The sequence below is a fragment of the Echinops telfairi genome, unplaced genomic scaffold, assembly GCF_000313985.2.
Source record: "Echinops telfairi isolate 266 unplaced genomic scaffold, ASM31398v2 ScPeMD7_4;HRSCAF=17, whole genome shotgun sequence".
NCBI lineage: Eukaryota > Metazoa > Chordata > Mammalia > Afrosoricida > Tenrecidae > Echinops > Echinops telfairi.
Window position 1 is genome coordinate 38,232,933 of NW_022103900.1, and position 16,572 is coordinate 38,249,504.

Sequence of the window (16,572 nt, forward strand, 5' to 3'; positions counted from 1 at the left end):
AAATGCGCTTTACACAATTGATGTGTGTATGGATTGGGATAACAGTTGTATGAGCCCCTAATAAAATGTTAAAAAAAAAAAAAAGAAAGAAAGTATCTAGAAGAGAATGAGGATAACACATGTACAAACATGCCTGATTCAATTGATGTATGGATTGTGATAAGAGTTGTATGAGCCCCCAATAAAATGATTAAAAAAAAGTAGAATGAAAAGAAAAGAAAAAAAAAGAGCGAAAGACGAAGCAGAGTTAAATGCTCTTTGATTCTTCACCTTCGGTTGGAGCTGGATCTTACATCTGGTTCGTTGGTTTCCTGTTGTGTCACTTGCTGATCCCAGGAGCTGTCAGGAGGCTACCAGTGGTGGATTCATTCAGTTGACTTTGGACCTCTGCATCCACCAACCTGAGCTCCTTGCTGCCTCTGCATCATCATCCTGATTCTAGGTCATCATCTTCCATAAGTCAATAGAAGCCAATTCATGGACTCAGCTGAAGTGAACTTACCTCTTTCTACAACTGTGTAAGCCATCTCTTGCTATAAATACCCTTCTTCATACAACATTCACAAGGGTCACTGATTTTGTTTCTCTGAAGAACCCAGCTAAGGCATGTGGTAAAGTGGAGAGGCAGATAACAAGAAAGATGCTTCAACAAGATGGACTGACATGGTGGCTGCAACGATAGATTCGTACACGACTGTGCTGGTGAGGACGGTGTAGGTTGGGGTTGACACTGTACATAGGTTTGCTATGAGTCAGAATTGATTCTGTGGCACCTAACTACAACGATGTGAATCATTTTTAAAATATCTTTCTAGACACATACACATATCCACATCACTGATTTGCTTCTCTAGAGAACCCAGCCTCACAATTTCCCCACCAGCCACAACAGCCAGCTATATAAAAGATAAAGTTTTCTACCAATGTCTTAATTCTGAAGTTGATCAAACATGCAACCAAGCTGCACTGATCATTAATGGTCACTGGAATGGGAAAGCTAGAAACAAAGAGGAGGAATCCGCAGTTGGAAACCATGAACTTGGTTTAGAAGTGAAACTCGGGATTGCATATGGAAATTTACAAGACTGCTACTAACACATTGCAAATGACTTATTGCAAAAACATGGCTGAGTAGCCAGAACCTCTCTTGATCCCTCTCTCAATAAAAACTTTGAAAGCAGCGGATAACTCTCAACAGCCTGAGCTCCAGACCCCGTGAGAAACCTCTGCTAACTACTTCTCAGTGCCTTGGAGGGAGGAATTAACACAAAGAATCCTATAAAAAGTCACAAATTTTGTGCTGCCAGATGCTGATCCGCGCACTCTCTCCCCAGCTCTCCAGACCTAAGCAGTGAGTTGACAGTCCCCATCCTCTCTGCAGCCACTAATTAGCACTACCTCACAAATATAATTTTAAAAGGTTGAGTCCTAACGTGGGCAAAGGATTCACAGGCTTCTGGGGCAAGGGACTGCACTGTTCCCAATGCATTCATTGTGCACTGCCCAGCTAGAGATTTAGGTCTGATGTGGACTGGCTCCTAACATCTAGATGCAACTCTTGGAGACTGGACTGTGGCTGAACCTCCCCAGAGCACTGGGGGAAACCTGGGCAGGTTCAAAATCAAGAGAGCACAATTAGGGGAAGGAATTAGCTCAGCAGTGATTGATTGTTTCTCCACGGGCCCAGAATTTAAATGCTAGCAGGCCCATGTCCAAATAGAAACGAGGCCCAACTCTGACATACAGGGCCAGCAACTCAAGTAGGCGATGTTATAGTCTCATCTCTTCCCCAGCATGTCAGTCTGCTGAATAACATTGCCTGTCACTCCCCGGGGACTCAGGTCTTTGAGGGAGGTAATATTTCATTGTTTTCTGCCTTTGAGTCCTGCTGGCAATAGGCTGATGCCAAACTGCCTTGGCATCCTTGACTACCCACGTACCACAACAGGGTGTAGGGACTGCTTTGCACTCAAAGACAAACATAAAAAACAAGCACGCTATGTTTCAAAAGCAGCAGTCAATCTCTGCACACTTGTGGTAACAAGAGAAAACAACCCAATTAAGTGGAACACATAGAAACGTGGATCCAGAGGAACTTCTGGAGGAGGAGAGGATCTTGGATCCTCCCATGAGGGAGCTTACAGCAATGATCTCTAGCTACTTTAAGCAAGTGGATGAAAAAGTTGACATAAATAGAGGGAAAAAATAGAAGGTACTATACAGGAACTCCTAAATGTTCTAAAAAGCCATTCTGGCAAAGTAAGTGAAACGCTAGAAGTAATCCAAAAACTCTAAACAGAACCACAAAATGCAAACACCAAAATATTCCAACTGGAAAATACTTTGAAAGAATGGAGCGGAAGAGTTGATGAAATGGAAACAAGAATCGGTGATCTCAAGGATAAAAGTCTGGACCAAAATAGAAGAAGATCAAGTTATGAAATTGACTAGAGAAATTGAAGAAACCCTAAGAAATCCATAGGACACCATTAAAAGGAACAACATGCATTTCCATTTTGACACATTTTAAAGTAGCTTCAGTTTAAAAAAAAAAGCAGGAGTTGTGAGAATGATGATGGCAACATATGTACTAATGTGATGGACACAAATGATGTATGTACAGATTGTGAAGAGTTGTGTGAGCCCCTAATAAAATGACTATTAAAAAAATGAAGGGGAAATATAGTTGGATTAAATCTCTAGTGAATCCTCTCTGATCATGGACCAGGGATGTTAATAACCTTGCTATCATGCAGAGTGCATTGGAAAGTGGATTATTGCAGACGTAGTTAGATTAAACTTTAACACCTTAACATCTCCTTTTTGAACCATTTCAAATTTATTCGTTTTTAATATTTTCTGCTTTCGTTTGGACTGAGGTTTTACTTTGTTATTTTTGTTGTTCTTTTGTATGTGTTTGTGTGTGTGTGTGTGTGTGTGTGTTTTCCATCTCTGAAATCCAGGGTAGGAAAATCTATGGTGACAATAACTGGATTAATGGTTTCTTAAGGGTATGTCGGAGGAAGTTTGGAAAGGACCAGGGAGCAGGTGAGGAGCTAAAAATAATGAGTAAATGAGAGAAGAAAATGTTCTGAAATTGATTGTGGTGATACAATCGAATGATTTAATTGTATGGTAATCACATGCCAATATAACTGTTAAAATATAAATGAGAACTATCTGTTGTTGTAGAGTCAGTTTTGACTTATCCTGCGCCTATGGAACAGAGACAGGACTGCCGCCATGGAGTTTCCAAGGCTGTGCATATTTACGGAAACTGGCTGGCACATCTGTCACCTGGGAAGAGGCTGGTAGGTGCCCAGTGAAGTCCCAGCCCTTCGGTGTGCAGCAAAACACTTCTGCACCACCGGCGTCGTTTGCTGAAATCTAGGTACACTAAAGAAAAACCAGAGCAACTCATTGTCATCGCATAAATTCGGACTCGTAGTGACCAGATAGGACAGGGTAGAACAGCAAGCTGCGGGTTTCTGAGACTAACTTTTTGCGGGAGTAGAAAACGTTGACTTTGTCTAACAGACCTGGCTGATAGTTTCAAAGTGCTGACCTTGTGGTAAGCAGCCCAACCCATAACCACTACACCGCCAGGACCCAATAAAAGTCTAATTCCATGAGTTTGTTACCATGAGAAAAAGTAATAAGTTTTAATGTTATGACATAACCACTGTGTATTAACATTACAAATTTGAACAGTATTTTTTCAGTTTGTTTAAAAAAAAAAACCCACTGCCATTGAGTCAATGCTGACTCATAATGATCCCCTGTACGTTTCTGAGACTTCCATTTACGGGAGTAGAAAGCCCAGTCTTTCTCCCTCAGAGCTGCTGGTGGTTTTGAACTGCCAACCAAGCAGATCACAGCAGATAAGCACGACATCACCAGAACTGTTCTTAGTTTTTAAGTCTTTCTAAATTAATTACAACCAGAATGATCTCTAAGGAACCCTTGTGGTACAGTGGGTTATGCATTGGGCTTCTAATCACAAGCTTGGCGATTCAGATTCACCAGTTGCTCTGCGTGAGGAGGAGGCAGCTTAGTCTGCTTATTATCCAAGTCTAGTCTTTACACCTTTTATTCTGATTCTAAATCGGAGGCGTTAGTGGTTCACAGGTAGAATCCTGGCCTTCCAGGTGGGAGACTCTCGTTCAATTCTCGGCCAATGCATTTCATGTACAGCCACCACTCACTAGTCAGTGGAGGCTTGTGCATTGCTCTTATACTTAAAAGTGTGAGCAAAGATTCCAGACTAAGAAAAAATAGGAAGAAAAGCATTGTGATCTACCTCCAAAACTCAGTCAATAAAAACTACATGGATCACAATGGTTCCGTCAGCAATCGATCACGTGACGATTTGCGAAATGTACTTCCTTTATGTGTTGGGTCTCCACGAGTCAGGGGCTGAGTAGATGGCAGTGACAGCAACAGCTCTCACTCTAATTACATGGCTATCATGGAGATCAGCTATTTTTTATTGAATATCGACTATATACCAGGTGTTCATGCATTTTAACAATACTTATCTCCATCCTGAGAGTGGTTTAATGACGATTTAGATTGGAAGAGCTGGAGACTCCGTGAGACTAGTGAGGGCCACAGAGTGGCAGTGCCAGGTCAGCCAGTCACCAAGGTTCAGAGAGACATATCCTCACCTTCTGTCCCTGTTCCTCTCTACTTCTCATAATCTACTCCACCTTTCACGACCCAGACAATGTCCGTCTTCTCGCTGAGGTTCCCAAGAGTCCGCTCACCTGCTGCTTTGTCTTCCCCTGGAAACATTGTTTCTGTAGATACACGTCATCTCCTAGACTGCCATTCAGTGATGTTAATATTTTTTAGTACATGACTTATCCTCTCAGAACTTAATTATAATAAGGCTCTCCATCTGGTAATCATCTGAGAGATATTATTAATTCTGGTATTGCCTGATGATCATAGAAAATCATCTTCAAGTTATGTTTGGGGGTTTTCTTCCTTCCATTTAGCTAAAAAGTTTTGGATATGCAGACAATTCAATCTATTTGAAACTGAGTCCTGGCACAATGCTGACTTAAGCTTTATGTTGAATTCTATAATACCTAAAACATTCAAAATAATCAAAACTAGAGTTGGAAGAGGAGGGAGGGCATATATTTCACTTGACTCTTCTATTCAAAATTCTTTATATTTAAATTTATTGTACTGAGGATAAAGAAAGTACAGTATTCTATGCGTGACCAAAACCAAACTCACTGTCATTGAGTCAATTCTAACTCCTAGGGGCATTATAGGACAGAGAAGAACTACCCCTGTGGTTTTCTGTAAATGTACTTCTTTTCAGGGTTAGAAAGCTTTTTTTTCCTCAGAGTACTGGTGGTTTTGAACTGATAACCTTGTAGTTAGCAGCCCACTGTGTAACTCAGAACTCCTTCTATGTATAACAAAATACCCTACATTAGACCTGAATTTGCACAGATAGATAAACATAAAATAAAATCAGTTTATTCTAACTGGGAGCTCAGAATGTGATCCCAATGCCCCTGAGGAAATTCACTTATGTAAACAGCTTGAATTAAGTTGATGATTCCCCAATTCTCCCTGTCACGAGTCTTTGCTGCGTATCTTTATCATCAAGAGTGTTGCTGTAACCTGGATGATCAATGCAAAGTGTTTTCTCTGAACTTTAGTATAAATGAGCTGAGATTCCCAAACCATTTGGCAGCATGCATAAATAGGCCATTTTAATTTTGTTAGGGCAGTGTTACACACTGCGGAAGAATTTCCACAAGGTAGAGCAAATGTGTCATCGAATTAGAAAGCAAGAGTCGGCTCTGATTATATTCCAGGTGCCGCCAACTCAATCTGAAAATTCACGAGGAATTCGGCACCTCCCCTATATCATTCAGGAAGAAGGGAAATTTCCCATGACAACATGGGTGCGTCCTCATTGTTCTGCTTTTACGGCACAGGCTTTTTGGCAGAAATAAATCATACTGTTCGGCAGAGAAATTCTTCCTGCTTACCCCATCATTTCATAAGCATAACATTTAACATGGCCTCAAAAACAGCCCTGATCAGAAGAAGAAAAATATCTAGGCCTTGAAACTGAAGTGCCGTCAGTAAGTAGATCTATTGTCTAACGCTTGTTATGATGGCTTTGAGGTACTTCCTACTTTATCACTCAGTATATACAAGCTGAAAGACTACAATCTAAAGTCCATTACACACAGCTCGTGTATCTATTCAAAACCCCAACTCATTGCCATGGAGTTGATTCAGACTTATAGTGACATGAGGGTGCTAACGAGGTAGGTGCTAGGCTTCTATTCAGAGTCTTTACATTTGCTAACTTGACGGGACTCCCAAACTCAAACTCACTGCCGTCAAGTCGGTGCTGACACGTGGCGACCTCTGGTGGGTTTCTGAGACGCTAAATGTTTACAGGAGTAGAAAAACCGATCTTTGTCCCACGGAGTTGCTGATATTTCCGAACTGCCAACCATGCAGATCGCAGCCCATCACATAATCACTACACCCCAAGGCTCCATGGGCAGCAAGATTTAAATATAGTGTAGTTTCAGGTTAAGTGATGAAGTCAAATTCTGTGTTGCTACTGGTTGAATATGTAATCATTTGAGTAAGAACATTTTACATGGAGAATCCGATCTCTAGTGTGCTCCTGATATTTGGACTTCATCAGTTGGTAGAGCTAACTTTCTCCATGGGAGTTGAAGACCCCCATTCAATTGCTTGTGCTATTGGAATTGCTTCCCATGGGAAGGCCTATTGGATCGAGTCTGTGTTATTTTTGGAATTGAGCATAACACTGTATATATGTTAAAAAAATGGAGTCCAAGAGTAGAAAACATTCATTTTCTACTAATTTCCTCTTCAGTTTTATTAAGTCACTTTACTCAACCTTTTGGAGAACAAGAGCCCAGTAAAATTTCCCTAGACAGCGAGGCCTCAATTGTCAAATGCTCATACCACTGAAACAGCAAAACTCAAAAGAAAATCCATTCAGTTTTCCGAATTTTACTTGATTAGTCAAACTGCACATCCACCTTGACAATTCTGTAGGGGTGCAGCCGGGGTCCTACGTCCAGCCAGGCCTTGGACCCCAAGGTGACGCTTTAGTCTAGTGTTGGTGTTAGTATATCCACACATTCTCATTGTACTTCTTTTGGTGTGTGTGCGTTGAGTAAAAGATCCTAACCATGGATGCAAAGAAAGTTATTAATACCAGAAGTAAAGCTAAGAGAAAACCTGGGAGAACGAAGATAGAGTTAGAGAAAGAACTCGTTGTGAAATTTGAATTGTGTTGCCACTTGTCGGATTTGGAGGCTGAACACAATAGGATAAGTCAATATTATCGGCATTTTTGAGAGACAGAAATGTGATGAAAGCTGCTCATGTAGCGAAAGATGTGAAACCGTTAACCATGAAACAAAGACCCAGACCGTTGACCAGGTTGAAACGCTACAGTTAATCTGTATGAATCAGAAACAACTGGACGCGATAGCATATCTGAGACAGTGATATCCAAGAAGGCCAACAGCCTTCAAAGTTATTTCTTTAAAAAACAAAACAAAACATTTTATTGAGGGCTCTTATAGCTCTTATAACAATCCATACATCAATTTTATCAAGCACATTTGTACATATGTTGTCATCATTATTTTCTAGACATTTATTTTCTGTTGAGCCCTTAGTGACAGCTCCTCCCTCTCCCCCACCCTCATGCCCCCTTGATAAATTATAAATATTTTCATATCTTAGACCGACCGCTGTCTCCCTTCCCCCATTTCTGTTGCTCTTGCCCCTGGCGGGTGGGTGGGGGCGCGGTCATGTGTCAATCATCACTGAAAGGTGTTCTATGGGTACAGTCCCAAGTGCTCAAAACCAGTCATGGCTGGTTTGAAAAAGTCAAAAACAGAACAGGCTTACATGGGCGCAGGGAAGGGGCAGTGCAAATAAAGACGAAACCCATAAATTGGTGGCTGAATTTGCTGAATCAGCCAAGGAGGCTGAAAGTTTCATTCCCCAGCAAGTGTTCAGCTGAGACAAAACCAGGCTTTTTTGAGGGGGAAAAAAGCCCAGTCGGGCCCTTCCTTACTGAAGAGGAAAAGGCATTGCCAGACCACAGCCTAGGAAACAGAGGCTCACCCTGTTTTTGTGTGGGAATGCTAGTGGGGATTGTAAAGTGACGCCCAGATCCCTGGACCATTCTGAGAACCCACCAGTTTTTAAACAAGCAAACATAATGAAAAATAAGATAATGTTGTTTACTGTATTGTTTTGATATTTAATGTACTATATTTATCGTGTTTAGATGTTTTAGGGGTATCTCCACAACCTAGAGCTGTTAACATTGTGTTAAAGTCCTGGAAATTTTTATAAGTTTAATTTTTATGCCTCCAAATCAATTCTTTGCTTTTCCATCATTTCTTATGGGAAAACTATGTTCAGTTCTTGAATTTCTTGGTGTTCGAATACAAATTAGGAATGAATTGAGTTTGACGACAGCGATATCACTGCCTTGTGATTTAGGACAACCAAGCCCGGGGCACGATGTCCGTTCCAATTAATGGTGGCCGTAGGTACCGCAGAGGAGTCCTGGTGGCTCGTGGTCCTCAGTTGGGCTGAAATCCGCATCGTCAGCAGTTCGAAACAAAGAGCTGCTCTGAGGGAGAAAGCCTGAGCTTTTTACTCCCTCAAAGGGTTACAGCCTCAGAAACCCCCAGGGGCTCACTTGCTATGACTTGATGGAAACGAATTTGGAGTTTTTGGGTTTATGGATTGCTCAGCAGAACTTTGCCACAAAGGGCTTTCCAATCTGTGACCTTTTGGTATCAGACAGTGAGAGCTTTCTTCCAACTTCCTTTAGGTTGATTCTTACTACCAGTCTCTTGCGTACTAAGTGAGTGTCTTCCCGTTGGCAGAGACAGTGTATCTTCAATTTTAGGGAAATTAGTAAAGCAAAGCAGTCACTCTCTAAATGCATGCTCAGTTGCACCGACACTCAGGAGTCAAACCTCTTTCCTGTAACCTGTTCAAGACATTTAATCTTTGTAAGTCTCAAGTGCTCATCTGTACAAAATATACTGTCTCTAAAACTTTCAAAATTCTCTGTGGCGCACATTGCATTTCATGCATACATGTGAAAATCCTCCACCTGGCACCTGCCACGCGAAACCAAAACTAACCTATTATGGTTGAGTTGATTTCAACTCATGCGACCACGTGGGAACCAGAGTAAAACTGTTACATATGATTTTTTCCCCTTTCATCTTGGCAGAAGCATAGCTCCAGGCCTTAATTACACAGAACTACTGCGAGGGTTCAAACAGCCAACTTTTGGTTCGTAGCGGAACTTAAACCCTTGCCCCACCCAGGGACTCTTCTGGCACATGGGGAATGATTCACAAACAAGTATGCTTCTCCAGAATATTTTTTGACTAAATGTGTTTCAATGTGTGCTCTCCCTATTATATTTTTCAGAGGTTTCTGCAGTTTTCAAGGCTGGCACTTCAGTTACATACATGTTTCAGGAGCTTTACCGTGTGACCAAGAACACAAACCTCTCATCCTCGGCTATTTACATGGACGCCGTGCCATCCAAGGAAGACATTGCATTTAGCTTTATGACAGCACAGGCCCCCAGCCTCTTGCTCTACATCAATTCCTCTTCTCAGGACTTTCTGGCTGTCCTGCTCTGCAAAAACGGTGAGTGTTCATGCTTGATGTGATGGGGCATCTCCTACTGGGCTGGAGAAACTGATGACGTATCCACAACTTCACATCATCTCAACCAGCATGTGGGCCCTCTGGGCAGCTTTTCCCCCAGGTTTCAGCCAAAGCTTGGGTTATACTTGCTGTGTTGCAACTGCCATTCTGGGCCAGCGTCAAACCACTGCGGAAGTCTCAAGTGCTTTGCTTCTTTCATTGTCTCAACTATGTAGCACTCATGCCTTCTCACTTATTCCATTAAGTGTAAAGGTCAAGATCATAAGAAGATTTTAACTTCAGAATGACACTGGGCACATATATCTTGTCATCTTTGCGGCAGTTTTCTTTACTGAAGATGATTATAACAACTTGCTTGAATGCAAATCGCAGTACTAAATGTTTAGATCTCAAAAAAAGTAGCACGTGTGAGTCATTACCTTGCAGGAGTTGGTTCTGACGGTCACTTTTTAAAATATAGTTTTATGGACATATACTTCACATATCATAAAATTGAATGGTTCAATCATATTAAGAAGACTTGTACAATAATTACCACAATTAATTCCGAACATTGTCTTCTCCTACTCATTATTGTTAGTTCCCTATCCCCCTATTTTCTCCTCCCCTGCCCTTATCAAGTTACAGTCCCCATAGAGCCACCTATTCTGAATTTAATATGCATAAAATTCATTACACAAAATATTTACACATACACAAAATGAAACACATCATATACAAACATGGAAAGCAACCAAGCAAACAGAAGAATAAAAGCAGCAATGATTAGACAAAACATAAAAAAACCTCAGTCAAAGGGAAAGCAGAAAATATTAAACATTGAAGCAATTTTAAAATGGTTCAAAAGGGAGATGGAATGAAATGATACTACATTTTCACCTAACTACATCTGCCATAATCGACTTTAAATGCTCTCTGTCTGATAAGCAAGGCTATTCACATCCATCCACTATGGTCTAAGGGAAGTCACTGGAGGCTTAATCCATGTGGAGACATTGCAAATGAGTTTTGGGCTTCCACTGTCATCCATCACTTTCCATAAGCCAGGTGTTCACAATCTAAGCACTGATGCTATTCCCTCCATCAGATTTGGGTTTAATAAAAAGAATAATAGTTTACAATCCTTGATCAGATAGGCCGGTGTGCTCTTCATGTGGACTGAGTTGATGCCTCGCTTAGATAGGTCCTTGTTTGAAAACAAGCTAAGACCCCAGGCACTATTCTTTCTGATAGCTAGGCACCATCTAGTTTCTTCATACTTTGCTATAGCACTCATATCTTCAGGGATCTCTGTATGGAAACAAGCATCAAGCTGGGCCATGTCATAAGAATTAAGTGTGGACTAGAATTAAATGTGACCCCCCCCCCAAATCCATTTATATATCTATGGTTTATATTTATGCCTGGTTCATTTTAAAGACATCATTATCAATTTATGATAGAGAACATTGTAAATCATCCCCCTGGGACATAAATTAATTTTATTAATTGTGTCATTCATTTAACCAATCATATGGAATTTAAAATACTATTGAGAAAGGAAATTATACAAGTATAGGCTGGATTCAGACTTCAATACATGGATTAATGTATTTTTATATTAATATATACAAAGTATTTATGTTAATATATACAAAATATATACATAATTAATATATACAAAGAGGTTAATATATTAAACTCAAGTGACTAGACACTATTTACACAAACAATAAGGGTTCGTGATAGGGCAGATTTTTCAATAATATTTATTAAAAGGCAGAACCACACCTACCAGACTAATGCCTGTCATAAGAAAGCAAGTAGAGCATTAAAATGTAAAAATATGGTAGTGCCGGGCCACAATTCATTGGGCACCCTCAAAGTAGGAGATCTGATCCAAAGTCCCCAAACCACCAATTCCATAACCTTGGATGAGAAGTAACATGTTTCTTCTCGCACTAGGGCTTTTTCAGCCTAAAGTCCAAGGGCGTGGGCTAGTTCCTTATATCTGCTACAGGGGAGTTTGGGGTAAAGCCCATTGGGCTTAGTGGGGTTTGTACATTAAGTTCTCCTGGTGGGACCTATGAAGAATGTTGCTCACCTCAAAAAGACAGTCTAAAGTACAATGTACCGCATGACCTGGGTCATCAAGGGCTGTATAGAAACTAGGCTAAAAGTTCCATTTAGGAACATAGTACCAGGTCTCTTCTTCTGTTGGGTTCTGTATGAGTATTGTTAAGGTTTTTTTGTTGTTGTTTTGTTTTTGCAGGGGTGGGGTTCCCTATGGAAATTTACACCTCCCAGTTTACCCACCAACAGTGATAGAATCTCCTTCTTTGAGACATCCATCCATCCCTCCCATCTTGACTTGAATTTCCAGTAATGTTCACTTGTCATCTGTTGACTTGGGGTGAACTTAGCACAACATTGTATGTCAACAACTGAATGGTTTTCTCCCTCTCCCTGCATCTTGAAAAACTGACCCCAGCAGAGGTGAGGTCCCCCCTGCTGAAGTGATTTTGAAGATGTGCATATAAAGAGGGTGATGCATAGGGCTCATGGGCACAAAGGCAGGCTCTCGACTTTGTTGCTTGGAATTCATGCAACATTTGTACTTAGGGATTGATCAACTTCACCCAGCATAGTGGTTTCCAGGTCTATCCATGCCACAATAGGTTCATGGTTTCATCACTCTATTTCAGGGATGCAAAATATTCCATTGTATGTATGAACCAGTGTTTCTTTATCCATTCTGCTGATGGGCATTTGGGCTGTTTCCAGCATTTTGCTATTGTGAACTGTGCTGCAATGAACATATGGGAGTATATGTCTATTCCCATTTTGTCTATTGTATCTTTGGGGTTTATGCCCAGAAAAGGCAGTGCTGGATGGTATGGTATTTCTATTGCTAGTTGCTTTGTTATTGTTGTTGTTAAGTGCCATTGAGTCTGTTCCGACCAATAGTGACCCTATGCAAAACAAAACACGACTCAGGCCGAGTGATACTTAACAATTGTCCCTATGCCTCAGCCCATTGACGCAGTCACTATGTCAACAAATCTCCTTGTGGGACTTCTTATTTTTCACTGCCCCTCAACTTTACCAAACATGATGCCCTTCTCCTGGGACTGATCTTTCCTGACAACATGTCCAAAGTATGTGAGTCTCACCATCCTTTCTTCTAAGGAGTACTCTGGCCTTACTTCTTCCAAGACAGATTGGTTTGTCTTTTAAGCAGCCCATGGTACTTTCAATATTCTTCTCCAGCACAATTCAAGAATCAATTCTGCTTTGGTCTTCCTTCTTCACTGTCCAATTTCTACATGCATAGGAGGCAACTGAAGATACTGTGGCTCACTCAAGTCAGGAGCACCTTAGTCCTCAAAGGAGCAGTTTTGCTTTCTAATACCCTAAAGAAACCTGGTACAGAAGATGTACCTAATGCAATGTCTTTTGATCTCTTGGCTGCTGTTTCCATGAGCATCAAGTGCGAATCCAAGCAAGACAAAATCCTCAACAACTTTAACCTTTTCTCCATTTATTATGATGTTAACTAGTGGTGAGGATTTTGGTCTTCTCCATATTGAGTCCTAATTCATACTGAAAGCTGTACCTTTGATCTTCATCAATAAGGGCTTCAGGTCTTCATCACTTTCAGAAAGTAATGTTGTGTCATCTGCATGATGAAGGTTGTTAGTAAGCCTTCCTCCCATCCTGAGGCAGCACTCTTTTTGATATAATCTAGTTTCTCTAACTACGATGAGAGGATACAACCCTGATCCACACATTTCCTGATTTTAAACCATGCAGAATTCATTGTTCTTTTTGCACAACTGCCTCTTGATTGATGTGCAAGTTCCACATAAGCACAATGAAGTGTTTTGGAATTCCCAATTGTTTTAGCTAGCACCATATTGCTTCCCATATGGTTGTATATATTTACAAGCCCACCAACAGTGTATAAGAGTTACTACCTCTTTGCACCCTCTCCAGCATTTGTTCTCTAGTATTTTTTTTCAATTGGGCTATGGTTTGGAGTGTAAGGTGATATCTCATAGTTGTATTGTTGTTTTGATATGCATCTCCCAGATCATTAGTGATCCAGAGCATTGCCTTATGTGTTTGCTAGCCATTTGAGTGTCATCCTCTGTGAATTTTCTATTCATGTCCTTTGCTCACCTTTTAATTGGATTTTGTTTTCTTACTAAGGTGATGCAAAATTATATAGATTTTAGTCATTAGTCTCTTGTCCATTGTGTCATTACTAATTTTTTTCTCCCAATCCTTTTATCCTCTTGATGAAGTCATTTGATGTGCTTCAGTGCTTTGTTTTTAATAGGTCCGAGTCATCTCTTTTGGCTTCCACTGTGTGCACTTTATTATATTTGGTAGTTCATTTATGCCCTATAAGAGAGCCATAAGTGGTCCCAATTTTCTCATTGATTATTCTTATCGTTTGGGGAGTTACATTTAGGTTTCTTTCTTTTTCTTTTTTTTTTTTACATTTAGGTTTATAGTCCATCCTAAGTTCCTTTTTGTGCATGAGGTGAAGTATGGAGCCTGTTTCATTCTTCTGAAGATGGAGATCTAGTTTCCAGCACCATTTGTTAAAGAGAGTATCCCTCTCCCATTTAATGATTTTTGGTCCTTTGTCAAAAATCAATTGCCTTTGGGTGGATGCTTTTATTTCTCAGTGTTTTAAACTCTTCCATTGGTCTTTGTATTTATCATTGGACCAGAACCAAGCTGTTTTGACTATTGTGAAGTTGGTCTTTGGACTTTGGTCCTTTTGCAAAGTCCATTGCTTATCCTAAGCCTCTTCTCTTTCCTTATGAACTTGGTAATTAGTTTGTCCATTTCTTTAAAGAATGAATTTGAGATTTGAATCAGAATTCTATTGTATTTTTCTATTGATTTAAATAGTATTGGCACTCTCACAATATTAAGTCTTCCTACCAATGAACATTGGTGTCATAGTGGTTACACATTGGGCCGCTAACCACAAAGTTGGCGGTTCAAAACCACCAGCCACTCCTTGGGGAAAAGATAGTGCTTTCTACTGCCATAAAGATTTATTCTCAGAAACTCACAGTTCTACCCTGTCCTAGAGGGTAACTATGTGTCAGTTGACTTGATGGCAGTGAGTTCTACCAATGAAAATGAGATTTGCTTCCAATTGTGTAGGTCTCTTTTGCTTTCTTGTAACAGTTCTATAGTTTTCTTTGTACTGTTCTTTTGTTTCTAGTTATGTTGATTGCTAGGTATTTCATCTTTTGTGTGGTTATTGTAAATGGCACTGTTTTCTTGATGTCTTTTTTGGCACTTGGTTCTGGTATATAGGAATCTGAATGATTTTTTTTGCTTGTTAATCTTGTATCCTGCTACTTTACCAAATACTTTGATTATTTCCAACACTCTTTTTGTGGAATCCTTGGGGTTCTCTTTATATAAAATCATATCACCTTCTTTTAATGAGAACTGCACTTCTTCTCTTCCAAATTGTGTTCCTTTGATTTCTTGTTGTTTTATAATGATTGTCAGAATATATTCTGGGTGTGCTGAAGAATAATAATACTGTTCTGTTGTTGGAAGGAGTTCTCTATATATGTGTAAGTAGTCGGGCTGGTTGATTGTGTTGTTTAGCTCTTCTGTTTCTTTATTTTATCTCCTGGTGATCTGTCTTTCCTTGATAGTAGAATGTTTAAGTGTTCTACTATTATTGTCACGCTGTTTACTTCTGTTTCCACCTCTGAGCAGGTGATTGATATATTTCTAGGGTCATTCACTAGATGCATATATAAGTGTAATTATGCATATGTTAGTGTTAGTAACATTAACATTATTTTAAATGTTCCTGAGGTATTATTCTTTTAATTGTTATGTAGTGTCCCTTCTTGTCTCTCATTGCATTATTTTCCATGAAGTCTATTTTATGAGATTAATGTTGCCAGTACTGCCTTTTTAATGTTTGCCATTGGTTTGTTAAATTTTTCCCATCCTTTGATTTTAACGTATTTTTGTCTTTGAGTTTAAGATGTATCTCTTGCAGGCAGCATATAAATGTGCCTTCTTTTCTAAACCAATCTACCACTCTCTGTATTTTGATTGGTGCATTTATTTGATTGACATTCAATGTCAATATTGTCTGGAAATACCTTTATTTCTCCCTTGTATTTGATAGATAAATTTTCTAGATATAGGATTCTTGGTTGGACAATGTTTTCTTTCAGAATTATAGCTAGAGATAGATCTATCACATCATTGTTTTCTTGCCTACATACTTTCTGCTGAAAGGTCAGAACTTATCCTTTTGGGTTTTCCTTTTAAGGGGATGATTATTTTATTCTCTGAAGGGCCTTCTGGATTCTATCCTTTCCTTGAAATTGAAAACTTTGATTAAAATAAGTCATGGTATTTTTCTTTGCGGCTATATCCTATTTGAAGTTCTCACAGTTTCTTGGGTAGTTATTTTTGTCTCCGTTGTGATGCTGCATAAATTTTCCTCCATGATTTCTCATGCTATTTTCTCTGTAGACTTTTTCCTTCTTCTTCCAGGACCCCAATGAGACATGTGTTTTTTCTCTTGATAAAGCCCTCCGTCATCCTCAAGTTTTCTCTTGAGTCCTTCAATTTTTATCATTGAGTGTTTCGCTCTTCAATTGTGGTAAAAGTGATTATGAGCTCACTGATTCAATTTTCCTTTCTTCCATTCTATTCCTCGTTTCTTTTACTACATTGCTAATTCTGTCATCTCATCGTTTAGCTTGTGGGATTCCTATTTAGTTTAGGGATTTTAGTTTTCCAATTTCTTTCAATGTTCTCATGAATGTTCCCCACATCTCTTGAAAC

The 16,572-nt window shown here is 39.8% G+C and overlaps 1 protein-coding gene across 2 annotated transcripts in view; it reads left to right on the forward strand.

Moving 5' to 3' along the window:
* CNTNAP5 (contactin associated protein family member 5) overlaps window positions 1-16,572 on the forward strand; it is a 1,132,484-nt gene that overhangs the window by 1,013,829 nt on the left and 102,083 nt on the right. For both annotated transcript variants that reach the window (XM_030887885.2, XM_045299024.1), the window contains one exon: window positions 9,496-9,720. In XM_030887885.2, coding sequence (XP_030743745.1) covers window positions 9,496-9,720 — 225 coding nt within the window. The remainder of the gene's footprint in view (window positions 1-9,495; window positions 9,721-16,572) is intronic.